Below are 24,049 nucleotides of genomic sequence, written 5' to 3'. Positions count from 1 at the left end.
TTTCTCTCCTGTTCAATGAGTTTTCTTAATTTGCTGTTAACATTTACATCAAAATATAAAAAAAACTGGGTGACATGTTCTAATTTGAATAATAACCGGAAAAAATACGTAATTCAATTGGTTTTGGATTGGATAAATCTAGTTTTAGAATTGATTTTAGTATATCACCTTGCAGATGACTAGAACACCAAAATCATTGTAAAGTTATGTTTTCAAAATAAGACAAATGGCTTGATTTGAACAAATAGAGTAATCTTATTGGTTAAAAAAAGCTATATTTAGAATAGATTTGAATGATTGACCAATCAGGTGACTAGAACACAAAATAAAAAGTTTTATTTAATTTTTTTTTGTGAATTAATAAATTTTAGTTCTGAACCATGTTAATATAAGATGAACCCTCGTCAATTTATTTTGTTCTATATTTAGAAGATAATCAAAACCTCATTAATATCGGGGTATTATGGCTGGTAGATTAATCGCTAGGGATTGCATGATGGGTAAGGTAATAATTGACCAATCAGTAGACAGTGTGAATTCGTCTCTAGGGACGAAACTGTCATTACGTTGTCATAGCGTTATTACATTCCATTATAGTAACACTTTCATATATGAAGAGAGAGAATTAATGGCTGATGACTCTACTCATTTCATTTCATTTCAACCTATTTCTCTCATTACACACTGCAAGGCATTGTCAGCCTCTATTAGCTGCTAGCAATGATGAAACTTTTAAATTTAGAATATGACAAACCAATTTTAAAAAAACTTCAACTAAATAATTTAGAAATCCAATTGCCTGATTGATTAATAAAACTTTACTTGATATATTATTAACGATAGTTTAATTGGATGACATGGCATCCTAACTTTATCTTGAATTAATTTTATACGCCCACATGAAATGTGAAAAATAATCTGCTAACTAACTAGTGCTAGGACTACCAGACGTATATTACCTTGCCTGACAAGCTATCTTTTAAGAAATGGAAGAAATGTTTTAAATTTTGTATTGAAGTCTAAAGTTGCTATGATAAAAAATTTTGCTGAAATGTTATTGAGTGTCAAACATAAAAAAGATCTATGACGTGAGAATGCAGGTGCATGTGTGTTTTGAACATCCAATTTAATTTGGTATCGTGAAACACGACACACCTCAAGCAGGTAGATTAATAATAGACTTGATATCATCTTTTATTACTGGATGATCTTATCTACTGTCAATGTATAATATAAAACACATGTTTGGTACACACTGGCGTTCCAACACACTACATGCTGAGAGACGAGGGGTATTAATGTATATTGACTGAATATACAAATATTGTATCAGATGTCTTGACGTCATTCCTTACTACTGACACCTGTAGTCTTGATTACCTAGTCTGGGTATTAAATGTCAAATTACAGTTCGCTGGTTCTTCATCTGAGATTTTCTATACTTCGTTGTTATTTGATATCAAAAATATGACCTTACTCTTCCAATATTTTCTTGTCGAAGTGAAGGAGCCATATTTTTCATCAAAAATTTCAAAGAATTGGATGTTAACAACTTATTTTGTTTATAATTATGTAATGTTTTGAAGAACTTTATGCAGTACTCTAAACCAGTACTTCAAATATTGTGTTTATTTTATAAATTAATTTTGGAGTGTTCACGAGGTATTTTAGAGTGATTGTAAAGTGTTTTTGTAGTGTTTAAAGTGTGTCGTGTCTGATTGGAAGGAAAGGATGAAATTACGAGAAAGGAAATTGCGTTTGGAATCTAACTCAGATGTTTTCGTGTAAGTTTTATAAAAAGTTTTATTGAATTTTATCTGAAGATTTCAATCGTGTAAAGTTCTGGGGTTAAGATCATACAAATTTTGAAAAGTAAAAAATTTTTTCTTCAAAATGTCAAGAACAAATCAACAGAATTGACCTATTTATATTTAATATTTTCATATTAATTGTTATGTAGTCGAGATGGTCTAAGTCTTGAAAATTCTTTTTTAAACAAATCTACAAAATTGATTCGTTTTTATCGACTCTTTAATATCCTCCTGACCTAAATCACTTAAAGACAATTAGGAGCTACAATCAGACAATACTGGTTGACAGCAACCCTGATTTGACAATATTGTTCTATTTATTAGTGTGTAAAATGTCTGGTGTTTCTATCAAAGCATGGGATCAGGTGGTTGTAAAAATCTATACAATGTAACACAATTGGCAACATTGTATCGATGGTTGCTTGCCAATAATTCCAGTTTTATTTCAACCGTAAGATGGATTGTAATTCCTTTAGGTGGGAATAGTCCTAACCAAATCAAATTAATCATTAAGCAGACAGACATGAAGATATGATATAATATACCCAGCCCTGTTGCCAGGAAACAATTGGGGCAGGGGCTCAGAATTTATACTCAGAAATTTTGAAGAATTAAAGGCCTAGAGAACTCATTTCTTGCAATTTTGAGGTGCCAAAAACATAACCAAATCTATACCTTTCGATTTTGTAAAAAGACACTGTTAACGAATCCATCTCTGCTAAACTGAAGAAGCCCCCACGGCCCCACAACGGGGCTGAATATATACCAATTAAATTGTATATCACTGTCAAAGATAAAAAAACAAATGTGAATTTAATAAAAGTGAATCTACAGGATCTTATTAAATAGATCTGTATAATATTTTGTTGTCTATTGGCACATCCTGTTGATTCTGTAGAATTCTAAAGAGTTTTCCTGTTTAGAAATATACTTCTTTTCATCTGATAGTTTTTATCAGTGAATACAATTTCCCTGGGGTACGGATATAATAAGGTTTTCAAATCTTTTGAAGAAAATTTAAAGATGATTTTTTTGTTATAAAACCTGTAAAACTGTAATTTGGTGAAAGAAGTGTAATATTGTTAAAATTAGTTTCGATAGTTTATGAAAAATCTTGTTGTTTCTGGGCCAATTTATCATATAATTGGTGCTTAAACTGAATAATCATAGCTTTTGTGTAAACATGAATCATATGTTTCCTTCAAAATGTGTCTTAAGAATGAATCAATGTGTTCACAAAGCAAACATGTATACAACAATATATACAACAATATATACAACAATATATACAACACATTAAACACAATATATCCATAGCTTCAGGGGGGACTGAAAAAATGGGTTGCCTCGCAATGCTGACCAATTCCATCACTGTAACTAAACACCATACACCATTGCCCCTACAGATATATACCATTTGCTCCTCCAAATAATCCAGTCTGCGACACAATAGTATTTAGGGCAGAACATGATATTTGTATCAGGTATCAACCTCACATCAAAGCCGAATCATCACACATAATAAAAAAAAAACAGAAAAAAAAAATATCATTAAAACACAATAACTAACAGACATAACTAAAACAAATATTAATAAAAACACAACAAATATTTTCATGGATTTTCAAATAAACAAGAACCAAACTCTGGACATCTATTTATTATTTTATACAACTGAATTTCAGATTCAAAAATTAATATCAATACAATTTTACATACTGATTGTTCGCATATTCATCTGAAAAAATAATATAAATTGAAAACTTACAAAAAAAAACAGATACCATGACTATCAATTTATGATTTTTTGTTATATTTTTCAGTTTTGATGTTGAAAATGGAGGAGCACCAGGTAGAAGTCCGATGGAAGCAGGGGGCAGCCCGTCTGGGGGGCTGGTACTCAATAATCTACCCCAGAGACGTGAATCGTTTCTATACCGGTCTGACAGTGACTATGAGCTGTCCCCCAAGTCTATGTCTCGTCATTCTTCCATGCAGAGTGAAGTGTAAGTACCAACTTTTATTTTTCAAATTATTTTTTTGATGCAAACATACCAACACATGTTATAGGCACACAGGTGGGATGCAATTTTCTAAAATATCAATTCCATTCAATTCAATAATTGAAAGTTTTTATATTAAATTGCATAATTATAACAGAATTTGATGTTTTTAATTGTTTAAATTATTGTTTTTGAACATTATACCTAAACATGTTATGTACAAACAAACACAAAGAAAGTTTTAGGGCTGCAAAAATTGTCAAAAAATCAAGCTACACACTTAAAGGAAAACTTTCTGCATAACTCATATCTCTAAAATTCAATTTATTGGACTCTAAAGTTTACACTTAGCACAATTGATAAAGGGAAATAACTCTTGTTTTGATGAAACTATGAGGACTACAAACTACAATCATGTTTTATTCTGTTAAATTTCAATGTAATCTGAATTGCTATGATTTTCAATGGGATTTAACTCTTGTTTTGATGAAAACTAGACTGGCTGTGAACTACAAACATTTTTAATCTGCGTCTCAAAGTTTATAATGTAAATTTTCACATTTTCAACAAATTTTGTGGTAATACATTTTGAAGAACATGGGACCTTGATTCATTTCATTACAGAATTAAAAATATAGCACCCTTTCATATTAATTATGCAGAACACAACATAAAACATAGAAAAGTCAAAATTCAAAATACATACAATTTATCATTGTTATTATCTTCTGTTTTGTTTTTTAACCTAATCATATTGAATTAATATTTTCTTTTAAATTTAAAATATTTTGTCATGTTGTTTATGTTCTTTAAAGTGTTTCAGATATTTCCAATTTCAGCTTTTTTCGACCCAAATTTAATGTTTAAATATTTTTTTATTTTCTGGGCATTTTTTGTTGTAGCTTTTTCCGATTTCCGTGTCAAATTTAATAAATGCTGTGATAACTAATAAATTTCTTTCATTTTCAGCATTGTAACCTTTTTATTATTTTAACTAATTAGATTTGAAATTTCAGATTCTTCCAAACTAAGCTATTGTAATTAATTTCCCTTCAGAAAGATTTTCAAAAAAATCCTTATTAGGCAGCGTGTTTAAACAAATGAGAAATAGGGTAAAGGTCAGAATTTGGAAAAGACAGTGTATGATTTGTCTTTGAAATATGTTCAAACCAAGCTTCGAATTCAGCAAGATTAAAAATGGTAGTAAGAGAAAGACAGAAGATTTAAAATGGCCAAAGAAGACTTCTTATCGATAGACAGGTATGTAGATTTTTGTTTTGTGTTTTATTGTCAATGTATTGGTGTAAAAAGGACCCAGTGGTAACTTCTGGATCTCAATGTAATATTCTTCTGTAATATAACAGGGCAGGGCTGTTAATTTGGCTCTATTTGCCGGTCATGACTGATACAGCTGCTCAATTGACCGACAGTCAATATGCTCTATGGGACATCAAGTAAATGTTAGCCATTTCATGGCTTTCAATGTCTGTCAAATGTAAAATTTAATAACAACTCTCTAAGGTAATATAAAGCCATCAATCCCTGCTTGGCATTAAATTAATTCTGTATTTTTAAGAAAAAGAAAATACAGTATATCTGTGGGTTTTTAAGAATTATTTTTCTTAATTTTTGCCAAGTAATAGAAATGATTGATTGTGAAACATTCCAAAAGGTTCTGTTATCTATTAGTTACGTGCAAATTGATGAATTCAATCCAGTGATATAAAAAAATGCAATTCACTGAATCAAAATGATTGAAAGTTAAATTAATATTTGCTTGACTCCAGGTTTTTCTTCAAATTAATAGATGAAACCCCTCATTAACATTAAAATCATTAACAAAAAATATGATAAAGAAGTTTAATTTACTATTAATAAAAGGTCAAAATTCTAATGTCGAGGTACATTTTAAAAAGTTACAAAGTGCCATTTTCTGGAACGGAAAAATGGAGTGTTCTCGATGAAGATAGTAAATTAATTTGAAAGTGCAATATATTAAATAAGTCTTCAGCTTTAAAATGATGAAGAGTTAAATTCCATGCTTGATGTCTCGCGAAGTTCTTATAATTACAGACCTCGTTCTTCTACTTTCATTTTCCATCTCATGTTTCATTTTATTTGACAAGTTGACATTCTGCACGGAAATAGCGACCATCTTGTCGCCCCAACTGGAACCAAATGAAGTCAGAGATCTTCAATATGTCAAATCAATGCAAGAAAAGGTTAAATCAAGTTTGATTGAAAGGCAGAAAATTCATAAAAACCAGAATTTCAGGATTGGCTTAGATTGCCACTTAAACATTTAAATGTCCAAACTTACTACGAAAAAGTTTACACATGGGATAGATATGAATGTAGCCATTTGTTTATTCGGGGTTTTATATGACAGTTTCTTTTGAGAAAGCTTCAGACTGGAAGGGGAATTAATTCCGTAATTCTGGTTCAGGTATAATAAACATTTTGAAATCATTTTCTAATCTTCAAGCTGGAAGCCTCCTGTATAATTCTAATGTCCACGTACTTTATTTAAGATTAGAGTCTGCTGTAAACAAGGTAATGACTAGGTCTCTGAAGACAACATTCCTGTAAATTGCCATTATTCTTAGAAACTTTTAGACTGTGACCATTAATTCACCAAGGCAGCCATCAATTTACTGATTGTAGCATCAAAGGACAAAGGTAAGAAGTACTTTAAAACGAAAATGTGTTAAGCTATCCTTATTCAAAGTCAACCGTTAATTCAATGGCTGTGAATTGACCCAAAGCTGCCATCAATTTACTGAAAAGCATTTGGTGAATTTGTCTTTTGTCTAATGAAGACAGTGAAGTTTATCCTTCAAAACCATTTTGGTATTCATGCTCATGCTCAAGACAAACTTTAATAGATTTTTAATTGACCCTGACTTCCATAAAAACTCAGACTTTAAGATTTGCCTTCATGACAATTAATTGGTCGATCTTAAGACGACCATCAAATTTGAGTGGGATTATCTTGCCCTGAGTTTTATTATCTTGAAGACAATGGTGGTTCTTTGAAAACAACAATCCCAACGCCATTCCGCTTTAAACTTTAACATTTCATTTGACATTTGGTGATGTTTCCTGAAGGAACAGTAACGTTTGGAAACACACAAACGATGAAAAGAATATTGACAATTTGATTATCGGTCAGTTGGAAGTAGGTAGGAGGCAGACGAGAGAAAAAGATTTCCCCTGTCTGACAATTTAACTTCTGACATATTTGAAAGATTTATTTGCTCAAAATGAATGAAAGGTAGCAATATTATTAGCATGATTTGTTCTTGACAAGAATAGGAATCTTGTGTTATTTAAAAATAAGATTGTTAATGAATTAAAATGGAGTTTATTCTTATTTTTCTGCTTCAGTTTTTAGGGTAAATGTGGAGTGTGCAAGGAGGGAATTTTGCTATGACAGTGGAAATTTTATCTTCTTTTTTGTTTTCCAATTGTCAGGGGATCTTTAACCTGTATCGCCTGTAGCACACATAGCCTTTGTATATTGTCCTATCTGAACATAAGATGTTTTTTCTGTTATCCTATGTTGTTATTTGGTCAGGATTGTAAAAAAGTAGGTTTTAAATAGTAACGGAATCTTTAACAAAAACCAAATTATGTTCAGGCAGAAGATAGAATCTAAAACACATTGTCTGATTACAGAACTGAAACATTTTAATAATAACGATTTCTTTATTAGGTAGTCAATTATAACCAGACCTTTCTACCATTGAGCCCGTAGAAAAATACATAACGACAAATAACAATATACAATATAATACATCTATGAATTGTGATAAGCCTATAATTACTTATTAAAACTTTGCCTTCAGCATTTAAAAATTTTCAGAATTGGCTAATATTTTAAGAATAACAGACTTCAGAATGCTGCAGTAAATACGCTTGAAGCTATCAATTAACGAGGAATGATTGTAATTTCCTGTTTTAAGTATGTACCAGGGGGGATTTGTTCGTTAACGAACATCACGCTAATTAAACACAGATTTTATTAAATCATAGATATTACTGTACTTACTGTCTCTTTTAATGAGACTACTAACCTAGACCGAAACATAGCTATTTTGAAAGTTCTTGGCCGGTGTAGAGACAGAAAAACTGGGCACTGTTTTGTGAGGATTTTCCACACCTCCGAAGTTGAGAGGTGTTTAAACCTGTCCTATTGATTTAAATCAGATATGCAAAACCGGGAGATGTCTTGACAGATGAATGTTTTTGTAGTTCAGTCATACCATCACAATTCACAATTTTTTGGATCTCTCTTCAGGTATTTAAAACTGCGTGTTGCAGCCAAAAGTTCAAGTACATTTGAGTGTGTATTTCTATTTTTCATTTGAAGAGAAAAACTCATCAGTTAGTATAATGTATATAATTGTGTATATTTTTGGAATTGTGTATATTCCTGGATTGTATATTTGAAACAAGTGATTAGCTTTGGAATTTCTTTGATTAAACTAAAAGCTACTTGGAGAATTGCCCAGTTTTTAGACATTTTCTTAGATTGTTTTACTGTATTTGTATAATTTGACAAATTGTAAATATACAGTGGAAAAACATCAACAATTTGAAAGAGAAATTAACAACATGGCTCTGGTTTTTATAATACATTCTAGAGTTCTTGCTCTGTTGAAAATTCTCATTGATGCCTCTTGTTTGATGCCTCTTCATTGATGTCTCTTGTTTGATGCCTCTTCATTGATGTGTCTTCATTGATGCCTCTTCATTGATGCCTCTTGTTTGATGCCTCTTCATTGATGCCTCCTGTTTGATGCCTCTTGTAGTGTTAAATAAGTATTTTGACGACAGAACATGTAACTGCCAGTGTCTTATAAGGGTATATCAGTATATCAGAAATAGTGTTTCTGTTTCAGTACTATATAAGCCAGGTGTTTTGTTTGTGTTTATATTTTGGAACCAAACGTAGATCTGCATAAATATCTTTGTACCTGTAAAATTATCTATTTTTATTATCATGTGGGTTATTCTCCCATGTCGTTGTAATTAAGATAAGTTTTATCTCTCTGTATTTCATGATGGTGCAAAGGTTCATAGTTAATTTTCATTTTATGCATATTTAAAACAGTCTAATTGAAATGTCAATTTATTTCATGAAAATTGCACACAATTCCCAGGTTAAGTCAGGGAATGCTTACATTTTCTGATTCAAATTGACATGGCTGTTACAATTTAACCAACAACCAGTAAGTGTGCAGCAAATCAGACATTCTTCAAACTTTTGAAGACAAAAAATCATGGTTAAATTCTGCAATTTTAAAATTTAACAGACATATTGCAGACTTTGAAATATAATTTCTAAACTTATGGATTTTATTATTTTTAATTTTTTGATTTAAAACAGACTGAGAACATGATTTGAGCTGAATATTTCCAAAAATATGCTTCAAAACATTTACAGATTAATATTACACAAAGATGCATTTAATAAGATATGATGCAGGCTTCACAATAAATGTTAAAAATTATCAGCAGAAAACGTTTTGAGATCACGTTAAACTGAATGTGTGGCCAATGGGAGATTGACGAAGACCAGATATAAAAGCATGAAGCTGATTTTAAGAGGTTTATTTTAATTTTAGTAGAAAACCAATAAATTACCATAATAAAATGATAAAATCATTGCCATGTTTACTTGAAACTGATTTTAAATCTTAATGCATTTTAGAATTAATGGATGATGATTTAAACTATGAGATAATGATGTTTGAAAAGGTGGAGTTGAGGTAGGGTGGTTTGGAATGAGAAATCCGTGGCATTATTCCTTAAGAATATGAGAATAAATGAGGAATGCTCTAGATTGTGAGTGGGTGGGGTAAATATGGGGATTGGTTGGTGGCAAATAGCCTAGTTTCTTTTTCCAACTGTCGAGGGATCTTGCACAGTCTGTACACACGGGACCTCATCCAAACAAACTCTCTCAGTAAGTTACAGAACTGTATCAAGACCAGGAAGTCTAGGTTTATTTACCACGGTTTCTGAAACCCTGTGATATTTGATAAAACGGTAATGAAATATTAAAAATAGAAAATAATGATTATAGTCATGGCTGAAGCAATTAGTTTGTCGTTGTTTCCTTGTTCCGTGTTTCTTACAAAACAAACACCTTCCATCAGCCTTGAAATATTTCTGTCTGTCTGTATTGTTACAGGTTTAGCAGTGGCGTTTCTAGGAGGTAAGGGGGCTGAGTCGTGGTCAAATAATTTTACAGGGGGGCTAACAGGCAATTCTGTCCCTATGTATAATATGCAACCCCCCACCCCACTGGAATGCCTCTGATTTATCATTCTGTTGAATTCACCTGATGGTGGGTGGAGCTGATGGTTTGAACCATAATGTTTATTGAGTTGAGATATTTTCACACATCAGGGTGATAAATGTTAAGGGCTGATACCAAGGATATATCATGCTAATATTTTAAACTATAATGTACAGAAAAATAAACCATGAAACTTTTCAGTAGAAATAAAATCAATGTTTTATAGCTTCTGTGTATTAAAAAACAAAGAAATTCAGAAGTAAAAACTGAATACCAATATTTATATAATGGTCTACGTGTATTGAAAATAATAAAAAAGAGAAATCAAAGACGGCTTCGAGAATAAAACATTTGAAATTCCAATATTTATATACTAATCTACGTGAATTGAAACGGAAAAAAAGACAGGTTCAGATATAAAGACTGAAACTCCAGTATTTATGAACTAGTTTATGTGTTATTGAAAATAGATAAAAAACGAAATCTTAGAAAGATAATAGCAGTCTGATCGAATCAGTCCTTAAACTTTTTCAATTATCTTGAATTGGTCTGTTGAAAGCTGTCTGGATGATGGTATATTTTGATACGATTTCCATCTGATTACAACAGAATACAACAGACTGGATAATAGAGACTTTGAAATTAACGAGAGTGACAATGGATTTTTAATTTCAACCTGAGAGATAAAAGTCTGTTAAAAGATTCTGATAATGTCTGTAAAGAGTGAGAGTTATTGACAAAGCTTAATGGAACAACAATTACAGGACAACATTTTGTTAATGTTTCCATTTGTTGTCCTCAGGTCTGTTCTATCCTGTTGTTTTGAAGATTACAGAAGAACCAAATGCCAGATTTTGATTTTGAAAAGTACTATGTATAGCTGAAATTGAGATTTATCAACTAGGAAGGCAAATTTTTTCATAACTATATCTTTATATACCTCCCTATTTAAAATTTTAGTGAGAAAGTCTTAAATTTCCCCTTTCCAGCATTTCTATGCATGGCTAGATTTTTAGAAATCTTTTCTTGGTGGAACAACAAATCGGTAAATATCTTTGAAACTTGTCAATGGGAGCTGATTTCTTGACACATTTGTAGCACCATTCTGAGACTTTTTCCTATATAGTAATTTATGTAATTGTGCTGATTCTTTACCTGTTTTAGAGTTATGTTATCAACATTGATAGGGAAACTTATGTTGAAAAATTCACAAACTATTTGTCACTGTCTACATACATAATGATCACCCAAAGTTTGGAAAATCCTTTTAGGGGTAAAAACTGTGCCGTATACACATAGATATTAAAGTTATCTATATAATTGTTTGTGTTGTTTTGAATTGTATCCTAATGTGCATCATATCTTCACTAGGTTATAATATTGATAGTGTCTATCAATGTAAACCTTGGTACTAGCAGTAGATATAGGTCCAGTTCTACAGGTCTGTCAGTAAAGTTTTCATTGATTAGAAAGTTACTAGTTAGATAGAATCGTGGGGTATAACAGAGGAAGATATTAACAGTAGCAGTTAACACTACACTATAAACTCTCTCTTTATATAGTCTCTTATCACATCACTAGTATTTCTACTTAAAGTAAGGTGTTTCCATTTTCACTGTATGTGGATTATGAATTTCAATTTAATGTTTGGATTTTGAATCGTAAATAATATTATGGAATAACACTTTATTTAGTGGTAAGTTATTTCCATTTATGGTTTTTACTGTCTGTCTGTAGATTATGAATTTCGATGTGATGTTTGGACTTTAATTTAATCAGGTAGTGGTCTATATAGATCTTTAACCCTGATAATTTTATTTTAATATTTCATCACAGCATTTATACCCTAGACTTTACACATTTGTTCTACCTTGTCAGTCATGCCCGACTGATAACTATATCTGACTGGTAAATTTTGATGTAAACAACATCCCTGGATAATGTGGGGTATCTAAGTTAGAAATCTAGAAAGAGTTTTGGGATTAAGAATGGAGATAAAATGTTAAGATTTGGACTGAAGTTAAACTTACACTCATGTCTGTTTTTTATATTATGTTATACATTCTTCTACTTTATATACATTTAGTCAACTACTAGGTTCTACTATGTGACTTTGGTTGAGTGAGAATTGTAGTGGAGAAAAAAAACAAGTGATCATTAGATTTTAAAGTCCGATTTTGGGGAATTTTTAAGAATGTTTATTAGCAGTCAGTATAAAGAATAATACTTGTGGGATTAAAGGATACAACTCAAGTCTTCTATTTTTGGATATTTCAAGTAAAAAAAAATTGGTGAGCACCTTTGATATAATTTTGTAGAATTGTGCTGACAGGATTCCAGGGTATAAGTGAAGGTGTTTTTTTGAGAGATGACCATGTATGTATGAACAGTTCAGTTAAATTTTGTGAGCATTTGTAACATTAGTTAAGAGACTTGTGCTTAGTTTAATTTCTTTATTTTTTGGATATCACTTATAAGGTCAGGTAAAACCATGAACACTTTTAACATAGTTTGATATTAGTTAGTTTGTTTAGAAGAATAACACTCAGTAGATTATAGAGTGTTTAGTTTATTCTGTCTGTGAGATGAGTTCAGTTCTAGTTTGATCACTTTTAAACTTGGACCTCACTTTCAGTTACTGTGTTTCAAACATAGAAACAAGAGTGTTTATTTCTGTGTGGATACTGCAAAAACTTATATCTGTTATTGGCATACTGTTTATTCAGCCAGTCATAAGTGAATGTAGTGGTAAAATGTCTAGCCAAGCAGTATTTTACTTTGTTTTCTTAATGCTAAGATATATTCTTAGACTGTGAAAGTGTTTCAGATATAACAGATTCATCAGGACATATGGGTTGATTTAGTGTAAGTACTGTGGTTTTTATCTTGTATGTTGTTGGATTATGAATCTAGTTTTGTGATTTGAACTGACAAAGGCTAAAAGAATATTAACTCATAAGTATACACAGTAATAGTTAAAACATTTTGCTGTAACGGCCTGGTTCGTTCTGCCCGCGTGCGTGGGAGAACACTGACTTATAAAATGACTATAGTAAATAAACCCAGTATATTTGGTTTGAATAGTTCACACATGTATTTAGGATATAGGAGTAGAATACGGCAGGTATAGTTATTTTTATTCTTGATTACAAATCTCATCTTAAACTTTCTACAAGTCTTTAGGATATACAACCATCATCAGTACAGATTATTTAGAAAAGTAAAATTACTGTAGCTTGCATATATGTTTTGAAGTTTGATTTTTGTTCATTTCTGTTCATCTCATTTGTTCTTTCATTATGAAATACTTACTCATTTATGAGTTTATTAGCTACCTCCAATGTTTCGCCAATTTCAGGTTTCGTTTTTGCGTTTCGTATCATACGCACTTGGTTTATTTATTTGCACCTATTTTAAGCACCTTGAACCAATAAGCGTATTATCTAGCTGAGATTTTTTATACAACTATTATAACTAAATATACTAGAGTCAAACTAAATATATAAATTGTTAAACTGCAGGATATAAGTTTCTATTGTGTCAATTGTTGGCAAGTTTTTGTTTCAAAAAAATATGTATCAGGTTTCTGAATTAGGTTTGTAGAACAGTTAATACAAAACTAGGACATAGAATTGTTTGTTTATGTTTAGATACAGATTCTAAACAGGGACCAGACCTTGCTAGAACGGTCTGGAAGCGAAGAAAATTGTTTGGTGTCTGTTTCGTTGTTAGAAACTTTATAACTTGAATCAGAAAAGCAACGACAGCGAGATTGGCCAACTGAGTCTACCAAGTAACAAAAAAACAAAACATGAAACACCCTAGGATTAGTTTAGCTTCTTAGTCTTCTAACCAATATTTCATGAAGAAATCATCTGTCTGTTACCACTATTTTAGCTACCCAGGGACTAGAAAGATCAAGACTTTAGAATTGTTGTATATTTATAGTACCCAGTGTACTCATTGCCAAGTTTTGATTTTAAATAAATTTATTTTTAGGAAGATAACAAGTTACACATTCTCTGACAACAGTTCCCTGGTTCCCTGGTTGGGTTCCCTGGTTCCCTGGTTGGGTTCCCTAGTTCCCTGGTTGGGTTCCCTGGTTCCCTGGTTGGGTTATCTGGTTCCCTGGTTCCCTGGTTGGGTTCCCTGGTTCCCTGGTTGGTTCCCTGGTTCCCTGGTTGGGTTCCCTGGTTGGGTTCCTTGGTTCCCTGGTTGGGTTCCCTGGTTGGGTTCCCTGGTTCCCTGGTTCCATGGTTGGGTTCCCTGGTTCCCTGGTTGGGTTCCCTGGTTGGGTTCCCTGGTTGGGTTCCCTGGTTCCCTGGTTGGGTTCCCTAGTTCCCTGGTTCGTTTCTCTGGTTCGAATGTTCTCGAAAGTTCTAGATATAAATCATATCAGTTTATGTTATTCTAGTACAGAACCATTATAAAACATGAAAATTCTTTAAAAATAATTAAAAATGAGTATTTTACCTGAGATATTATGATTACTTTTTAATTAAAAGCATGTTTTAATTAATATTGATAACTTTTTAAAAGATTCTAAAAAGTACACTTGAGTTCAGAGATGAGTCACTTTAAATTCCACATACTGGTATTGAGGAATGAAATTCTTTCACCAAATGATTAAATATAACTTACTTTTTCACCTCTGGGTTATGTTCCAGTATAACAATGTTGAAGAGTATAGTATAAGTAACAAAGTATAACAATGTTGAACCGAGTATAACAATGTTGAACTGAATATAACAGTTTTGAGTTAAGAGTAACAAAGTATAACAATGTTGAACTAAGTATAAGTGTTGTTTATTTACTTTAACTTGTATTACCATTTCAAACAATGTTTATGATTGTTGAATATTTTTTGATGATGTTTACAGAATTTTGATGTAAAAATAACTCATTGCCAACAAGGTGTGAAATTATACCCTGAGTTTATTTTAGTTACCTGACAATATGTCATTCTCGTTAGTAACACAGGTAAACTAGTTAATAATTGTTTCACTACTGAACCATGGTTGTTATGGAAATACATGTTTCATGCATGTTGAAGGTCAGTTATCATTACCCTCAAAGTAGAGACATCTCATTAGAATTGACATCTGTGTGATATATCTTGAGATGTTGATGTGACTGTATTAACCAGTCATGTTTGAATAGTACTCAAAAATGTATGGTAGTAATTTTGTTTTTGTTTCATATCATAACATGTTTTGTTGTTTTTACATACCAGTTTTAGACCGACATCTTTTACAATTATTGCCAACCAATCAATAAGGGTTCAGATCATATGAACTGAGAGATTTGTATTTTAGATTGTCCACAGTTAATCAGTTCCACGCTCCTGTCCAACCAAAAGTACACGATCAATACTAATAATCATTGATAGTATTAGCTCCACTATATAAGTATTAATTCAGGTGGTTGTCAGCAAGACTCTTATAGAATACTCTGACTGTCCACTCTGTACTCCCCAGAGAGTTCACATATTCAAGAATGTTATCTTGACATGGTCCTAATGAAATATAATGAATTCTATGTCCTGTTGTTCTGTATCTAATTGAGCTGTACCAAGATCTTATTATAGTCTTGACATTATCTTGTTTACTAAAAGTTCAAAACAAATGACTTGTAAATAATTGATCACTGATTTTTTTGTTTTGATTAATTGTGTTATTGATTAATTTAATTAACCTTCTTGTACGGAGGAAATTTATCAAACAAAATTATTTATGTGGACTCTCAGAATAGAATGCTTATTCTTAGAGTCTCACAAAGGGATGCCAAGTAGTTTTTAGCAGATTCAGACACATTTATCAATCAACCTAGCTGTACCGAGAATCTTGTAATGTATTAAGATTGATCTGATTGTATCTCATGATGATGATTTATATAGTAGTGGCACAAAGCAGACCATGCTTACACTTTTCTAATCAACTGATGGTACTTCTCTTTGGAGGAGTCCTGGAGGACGACTTTTACTCTCGATTTTGCCAGACAAGATTTTTTTTTGAATGGAATTGTCTTGTCTTATGGGGATTTTTAATGAAACAATATTTTTACTGTCTTAAAGGTATGGAACCGTGTTCACAGTGAGTAAGAGGCTTGCTCGCTAAACTGAAGGTCTAAGGTTCAGTCCCAGGTTTAGTTGATGCAAGATCATGGAATTTTTCACGCCAGCTACATGTCTGGAATTTCAGATGGGACAAGCCCCAGATTGTGAATTTAAAGATCCCTTGACAGTTGGAATAGAAAATACTTTAATAACCCTGTGTTTTATCATTGCACACGGCATGGTGTTGCTAGTCTTCATTTGCCCAAATTAGTTTCATTTCACATTTTTCGATGGGATGCTGGGTTGTTTTTTTAAAAGTTCCAGACGAATGTGTTTATTAACCTAACTAATTAGAATATTTCGTGATGAATTGAAAGACAAATATTTTTATCAACTATCTTCCAGGTCTAAATCAGTAAAACTGACGAAATATCAATACTTTAAATATTTCTTTTATAGATTTATAGAAATTAATGATCAAGACCGGTAATGACAGACAGATCAACTTTATTCTTTTAAGATTTGAAGAGTTTTGTTTATTAATTGGTCACAAGGTTTGACAGAGAGGAGGCCCTACACCTATTTATGTCAAGGCATGTCTCCTCAACTGTAATAAACTGTCACAAATTGTCTGAATATAATCCAGATTTTAAGAAATACGATCTATCTATCAGTGGCTGACACACTAAGATCATTTAAAGCTAAACCTTCAAGAAGAAGTCTGTAACTTCCAGAAGATTTATCCTTTTTTAAAGTTTTCGATCAATTCCTTATGAAATTGAGGGAAAAGCAATTACAAATTCAAATTTCTAGAAAGCTATTTATCGTTGAAGACCCCCTGGAGAGTTGATGAGGTAAAAGTATATTTTAAGAAAACCATCGGAAGTGTTTATCGTGTTTTGGTGGCAGAGATCGTGTTTATTATTTCAACATCTGTTACAAGCTAATTACTGACTTTTATATCTTAATATTATCTTTTATATTTTAACTAAATAATGTTAACAACTATGTGAACTCTCTGAAAGGTCTGCTGAAAAAACATAAACATAAGCTATAGCGATAAGGTATAAATTTCCCTCATTGCACATTGCATGGTGTTGCTATTCTTCATTAGCCAAATCAGGTGCAGAAAAGTAGGACATAAAACTTCATTTCAATTCATTTCTTCGTAAGACATGTTTTTTTAATAAAAATGTTGTCTAATGAGTTCGTGCAGACATCATACTCCAAATATTAAAATATTCCTGTGGATTTTATTTCCGATCTCATTTCCTGGGCAACGGAGAATTCAAAATAACTTACGATCGATTTTGAAGATATTTACAAAATATCACGTGTGTTTTTGTTACGAGTTGATTAATATCTCGTTGAAGTCTGTAGTTTTTCAGGTTTCATTTCAGACTCTTTTGTCTCAGGCGTGAAACATGAGATGTCGTTTGTTGTAAGATACCAGGCTAATGAAGGTTAGGCTAGGCCTTTTTTTATTTTCTAGTTTTTCTGGACAAAAGAAAATGTTCAAAGCTCATAAAGTGGGATTTTAAATTGTATTTTGCCCCAGACATTTGTCCAAGGATCAGCTGATAGACAGAATCTTCAAGAATCTAATTTGTTGCACTTGTAAAATCATTACCAAGAGGTTTGATCAAGGACCAGCTGGTAGAAAGGATCTTTGTGAACCTATGTTGTTATCTTTGTAAAATCATTACCAAGAGGTTAAACCAAGGATCAGCTGGTAGAAAGGATCCTTGAGAATCTTTGTTGTTGCACTCGTAAAATCATTACCAAGAGGTTAAACCAAGGACCAGCTGGTAGAAAGGATCCTTGAGAATCTTTGTTGTTGCACTTGTAAAATCATTACCAAGGTGTTTCATAATGGACCAGCTATAAAACAAGATCACTGAGAACATAATGTGGTCATCCGTATAAACCATTACCACAAATCCTATTTTGATCAAAACCATGAGGTTTAGTCAAGGATCAGCTGGTAGACAAGATAGCTGGAACCTATCCTTTGAAAACTATTTATTACCACAATGTTTAACCAAGGACCAGCCAGTAAACCAAATCATTGGGAACCTTGGTTATTATCTGTCCATGTGAAAATATTGTGTCTTTGTGCATTGTATATTTCTCATTCATTAAAAAGGTGTCAAAGTTGAAAAAAAATCTCTAAATCTGAGTTCAAGGCCGGGCGTAGTAGGATTTAATTTTATTTATGAGTTTGGTGGTGTTAATATTAGACCATTGTTTTGAACTGTTGATGACCCACAAATAATATTCTCGGGTCAGGCAGGGTTAGAAAAATACATCTTGTTGTTTTTATGGTATTTCATTTTTTTAGCATCACCCAAGTTTCTGACTAATTTAGTGGAAGTCGTTATGAGTACATGTTAATTGGATATTGGCGCTAATGTGTTAGAAACTTTTTATTTTACAACTGTGAGTTGTTTCTGACTGTGATTTCAATTGAAGTAAAGATGATGAATTACTCTTGAATTGGAAATTGGTGCTTATGGGTTAGAATCCTCTATTTTTATTGTTTATTATCATAACATTTCACTTTTTGTGTAATATTGTTATATTTTGTTATTTTACCAGGTGTTGAATTTAAATCTGGCACTTTGGGGTTAGAATTTTATATTTGTACTTGTTGTCAAAGTAACTTTGATCTAACAAATACACAGGGTATCTATATTATATCAGTTAGTTTTTGAGTAGCTATCTTATATTGTAATAGTAATCTATATTCATGGGATAATGGCGCTTATGGGTTAGAATTATGCTTCATATCATTGTTTGTCATAAAGTTTGTTTTATTAGAGCGATTGTATTGAATTACTAATTAATTGGATTGTATCGCTTCTGAGATAGATTCTCAATTTCATATCTTATGTAGAATTAGTTGATTTATGATTTAAATTTGTCATTAACAGATAAAAAAACTAATCGAATATCAAATTCACAGGTAGACTTAGTTGATTTATTATTTCTTGTTATTATTAATGGCTCACATAACAAATCAATCACAGGTCTGTTGATTACATTATTTTGTACTGAAAGATTATATATCATCTTAATATCTTCCCTAGCCAGTACTTTTGGTCTTTACATTTTTTGAATCTACAACATCAAATTTTTAACAGGCTACAATTGTGAAAAGTGATGAGCCAAAATTGAATTGTATCAGCTGAACAAAATAAGAAAATATACTGTCAACTATATCCTTCAATATCAATATAATTTGTCGCTATACGTCTATAATGAGTTACTAGGACCAAAATTTCCAGGTTTTAGTCTACTGATCATAGGTCTATTGTAGGATATTATTATTAGGAAAGATTTAAAAGTAATTGACTGTATTGAAAGGAGATTTGTGATATTATTAGTTGTGTGAGAGGTGTTATTAATATAATATATTCCTATTTATTTCATATCTTGAATATCTCCAAGTTATAAAATCTTGAATTTAAACCATTGATCTCTGTATCTATAACTGACAGTGATATTAAACTTTGTTTTTTTTATGTCCCCCTCAAATTCCATTAAAAACAAAGGCTTGAAATTGAATCATAAACACTTACGTTAAATTACATACTGGAAAATCATGTTAACAAAAAAGTATAATGAAATAGCAGCTGTGAAAAAAATGATCTGCATAGGATTCCAAATTTGCTGAAGTACTCCAGAACATCACAAGACAAGTTCTGTGTAACATTCAGATTATGCAAATCATATTTTCTTTATGAATATTCATATTGTACAAATATTAGTATTTCCTAATTCATTTCTTGTAGAGCAAATCTAGGACTCGTCTCTATACAACAACTTTGTTGCAAGCTGGCGCTTTTGAGTTAGAATCTCTTATTTATACTGACTTTGATTTTAATTAAGTTAAAGCTGGTGTCTAAGGTATTTGTGTTAATTTAAAATTCCTGATTTATTGTATAAAATTATTGCCCAGACATCTGGCAGCTTGGAGAAATTTTTATAACTTATATTGTAATTAGACTTACAATCAATATTCAACCTTTTTCAACTTGATTCTAACAATAAATTTTTAATCATTGTAAATTTAATTACATTACAAAACGTTTGTATGGACAATTTTTGACTCTTTTGAACTTGCGTCAGTTTTTAATTTCTTTAAGCGGTTCATATGATTAAAAGGTAACAAGTTACTATTCAACAGACCACACTGGTACAGGGTTTAATCACTGTTTACTAATGTTAAAGGGATTGTAAAGAGGGACACAGATACCATGAATTTGCCCCATTCCACTGGTTCCTTCAATTCAACTTAATCTAAGAGCTTGATGATATCACTAATCGCAAAGTATCCTTTAGCACATAAGGCTCTTCGCAATTAGTGATGTCATCAAAGGCTCAGTTTTAGTGGAATTGCAGAAACCACAGACGTCTGATCGAGAATCTGAATGGTGCCCCCATTACACATAAAATTTTTAGAAAACCTGGACAATCTCTTTAAGGTTAAAATGGAAATTACCAGAACATTGAGAGAAATTAATGAGAATTTTGTCCTAGTGTTTGTATGTTTATAACAACCAGTATGATCTAGTGTATAACATTGTTGTACAATGTTGTTACTGGTACAATAGTTGTATCAAAATAACTAACCATATTAAAATGTTTCAAATTCTACATTCTCTATAGAATCTAGTAGTGACCATCTTCAACCTTGCTTCAAGAGTCCATTTGAAACAGAAAAGTACTAGGAGGGGAGTCTTAACGGTAGGTGTTGAATTGTTCACCCATCAACAGATAACATGACCCAAGTCGTTGCCCATTGTGGGACCAGAAGGTTATCTGTATTTTACCTGTATGTCTGGCTGATTCTTTCAATGTGCTCTTTAAACTATAAAGTGACACTAGTTCAGTTATTTGTGGACTATTTTTTTTACCAATGAATCTAATAGAAGCTTAAGACGATTCCATCAATCAAAAACTGGCAAAATCGGGAGTAAAAGTGTGATATTAGTGGACATCATCAGGTGTTTTGAAGAAAGTGGTCATGTTCTGCTTCGTGGAGGACAAATGTTGCTACTATAATGGTTCAAATAATGAGATACAACCAGATCAATTCATACCTGACGAAACAAAACAGTGAAAACTTTAGATTTAGACATGGGACTGCTTGTTTACCTCGTGAAATCCTGATGTACGTTTAAATCATACGTCGTATAAATCAAGCCCTGGAGAGCCTCATAGGTGATGTCTGGATTTCTATACCGATTTAGAAAGACACACTTTTAAAGCTATGCCAGTAGGCCTTCTAAATATAACAGGACTGTTGATTAGGTTGTCTTGCCTTTCATGTCTTACTAGAGCTTAAGAATGCAAATACCTGCTATGTCTGACTAGAGCTCTAGAATGTATTTACCAGTCATGTCTGACTACAGCTCTTGATGTTGACTTGATTGAATTTGCCAATCATGTATGATTGCATCATAATTGTGTCTGATTGGCTTAGTAATTCAGCTCAGTGGGTTATGTTTGCTGATGTTAGGGTATTGGGTTCAATCAATGCATTTTTTTGTTATGGGGATTTTTCACAAATTTCTTTGACAAACGATTACAAAAGCTGCACTAAATCACCTCTTTCAGTTATAATAATAATTTTTGTAATACTTTGTACATTCAAGTGTCCCATTAGCGAAGGCAGACTAAACAGAAATACGCTTTTAACTTCTGACCTTATTTTCCGTAAATTCTTGACCTCCTAGTTGCCGCAAAGTTTAAAATCATGATGCAGACTTTTATTTTGAAATATTTTTTTTACATTATCTAGTTAGTTTCTTATTGGCACAGAATCAAAGTAGGAGAATTTCTGAAGTTTTTCTTGATGAGGTTTCAGTATTTGTAAGTTTCTGGAATATCCTGTCGAGTTTTTAAACTTTCTGAAGTTACCAATTAATTAAATTAGACATTTGATGTTAGAAAAAGTTAAAAAAAAACATTGTTTAAATTGATGCATTTCATCAAAATAACAGATACTTTGAATCCAAGAGTTTGTTAATCGCTGTACTCATCTTCTGAACTGAAAAAAATATCAATTTGTAAACTTTGAAGTCTCTCTCTGGTAAAAGATGAAAAAAGAAGGTTGTAATTTGTTTTGGTTGTAAGACGTTCATCAAAGATATTTTTTATAATTCATTAATTGAAAATATATTTTTTTTACCTGTCGCTTTTTTTTTTATCTTTAAATAAAGTGTGTGCAGGCTTTTTCAAGAAATAACAGTTTGGGTCTGTTTTAAATTTTTTATATCATGTCCAAAAGACTTTCAGTTCCAAAGAAAAAGAATATGAAATAATCTGCTACATCAATCCTCAGATTTTCTGTGATTGTATTTTCTATCTTGTCGTTTTGAAATCTAATGAAGGTTTAAGAAACTAATGAAGGTTATGGTCATGCTTGTTTTATTGTGTCTACTACACTTTTGTTGTTTTGACTACCTTTCAGACGACTCTATGTTCCTTTATGTTCGTTCTTGTCACTTTGAAGTCTAATGAAGGCTTAGGAATCTAATTTGGAAACCAAGGTCATCCATCCTTTAATATTTATCATCATTACCAAAAGATAATTACCCGTCTATCGTTATTGTCTATATCTCAAGATTAATTACTGGATAGATTAGTCTCAGTAGGATTGATTAACCAGCCTCATCAGGTGTTTCATTAGTTTTTCTCTGTCTTTCATCAAGCTAATTGTCTTTCTGTCTTTCTGATTTGAGTTTTCGGACTTGAAGTCTGCTATGTTGTTTGGCGATATTTTTACTTTACCTTAAAAGAGTTATCCTGATTTGAACTGGAGACAATTTTGATCTTTGATGTACATTGAGCTTTACCTCATCATAGTTTGCAATGAGTGACGTCACCAAATACACATTTTACTGAAATTGCAGGAACCACAGACGTTTGATTGAAAATTGGAAGGGTGCATATTAATACCATCAATATCTCCGATACACATAAAATTTTAGAAAACCTCTTTACAATCCTTTTAAAATGTTGGCATATTTGGTCATTATCTCAGACTTTTGGGGGCATTTCAAAGATTTTTGTTTAGGATAGAAAATAAACTTTTGGCATATTGGCATATTGGTTGGGAATATCTTGGTGTTTGAGTTCCAGGGTTTCTGTAGCCTTTGTCATTGATGCCTTTTCTTAGAATAAGCAATGTCTAGAAATAGAATCAAACTAGTATTTTTACCTTGACTATTCTATATTCAATCTATTTTAACAAGATCTATATCCTACAGGTGATATCTGTTCTTATCATTTTAATAAAATAGAGTCAAACTAGTATTTTTACCTTGACTATTCTATATTCAATCTATTTTAACGAGATCTATATCCTACAGGTGATATCTGTTCTTATCATTGTAATAAAATAGAGTCAAACTAGTATTTTTACCTTGACTATTTTATATTCAATCTATTTTAACGAGATCTATATCCTACAGGTGATATCTGTTCTTATCATTGTAATAAAATAGAGTCAAACTAGTATTTTTACCTTGACTATTCTATATTCAATCTATTTTAACGAGATCTATATCCTACAGGTGATATCTGTTCTTATCATTTTAATAAAATAGAATCAAACTAGTATTTTTACCTTGACTATTCTATATTCAATCTATTTTAACAAGATCTATATCTTACAGGTGATATCTGTTCTTATCATTGTAATAAAATAGAGTCAAACTAGTATTTTTACCTTGACTTCTATATTCAATCTATTTTAACGAGATCTATATCTTACAGGTGATATCTGTTCTTATCATTGTAATAAAATAGAGTCAAACTAGTATTTTTACCTTGACTATTCTATATTCAATCTATTTTAACAAGA

The 24,049-nt window shown here is 31.5% G+C and overlaps 1 protein-coding gene across 1 annotated transcript in view; it reads right to left on the bottom strand.

Moving 5' to 3' along the window:
• The window catches only part of LOTGIDRAFT_112405 (hypothetical protein), a gene marked incomplete at both ends in the record, with an annotated part of 42,922 nt that extends 28,515 nt beyond the window's left edge, over positions 1-14,407 (bottom strand). The window contains one exon of the mRNA XM_009050402.1: positions 14,149-14,407. Coding sequence (XP_009048650.1) covers positions 14,149-14,407 — 259 coding nt within the window. The remainder of the gene's footprint in view (positions 1-14,148) is intronic.
• Between the last annotated feature and the right edge of the window lie 9,642 nt (positions 14,408-24,049).

This window comes from Lottia gigantea (assembly GCF_000327385.1).
Source record: "Lottia gigantea unplaced genomic scaffold LOTGIsca_15, whole genome shotgun sequence".
NCBI lineage: Eukaryota > Metazoa > Mollusca > Gastropoda > Lottiidae > Lottia > Lottia gigantea.
Note: the sequence above shows the minus strand (reverse complement) of the source record. Positions and strands in the feature narration are given on the sequence as shown.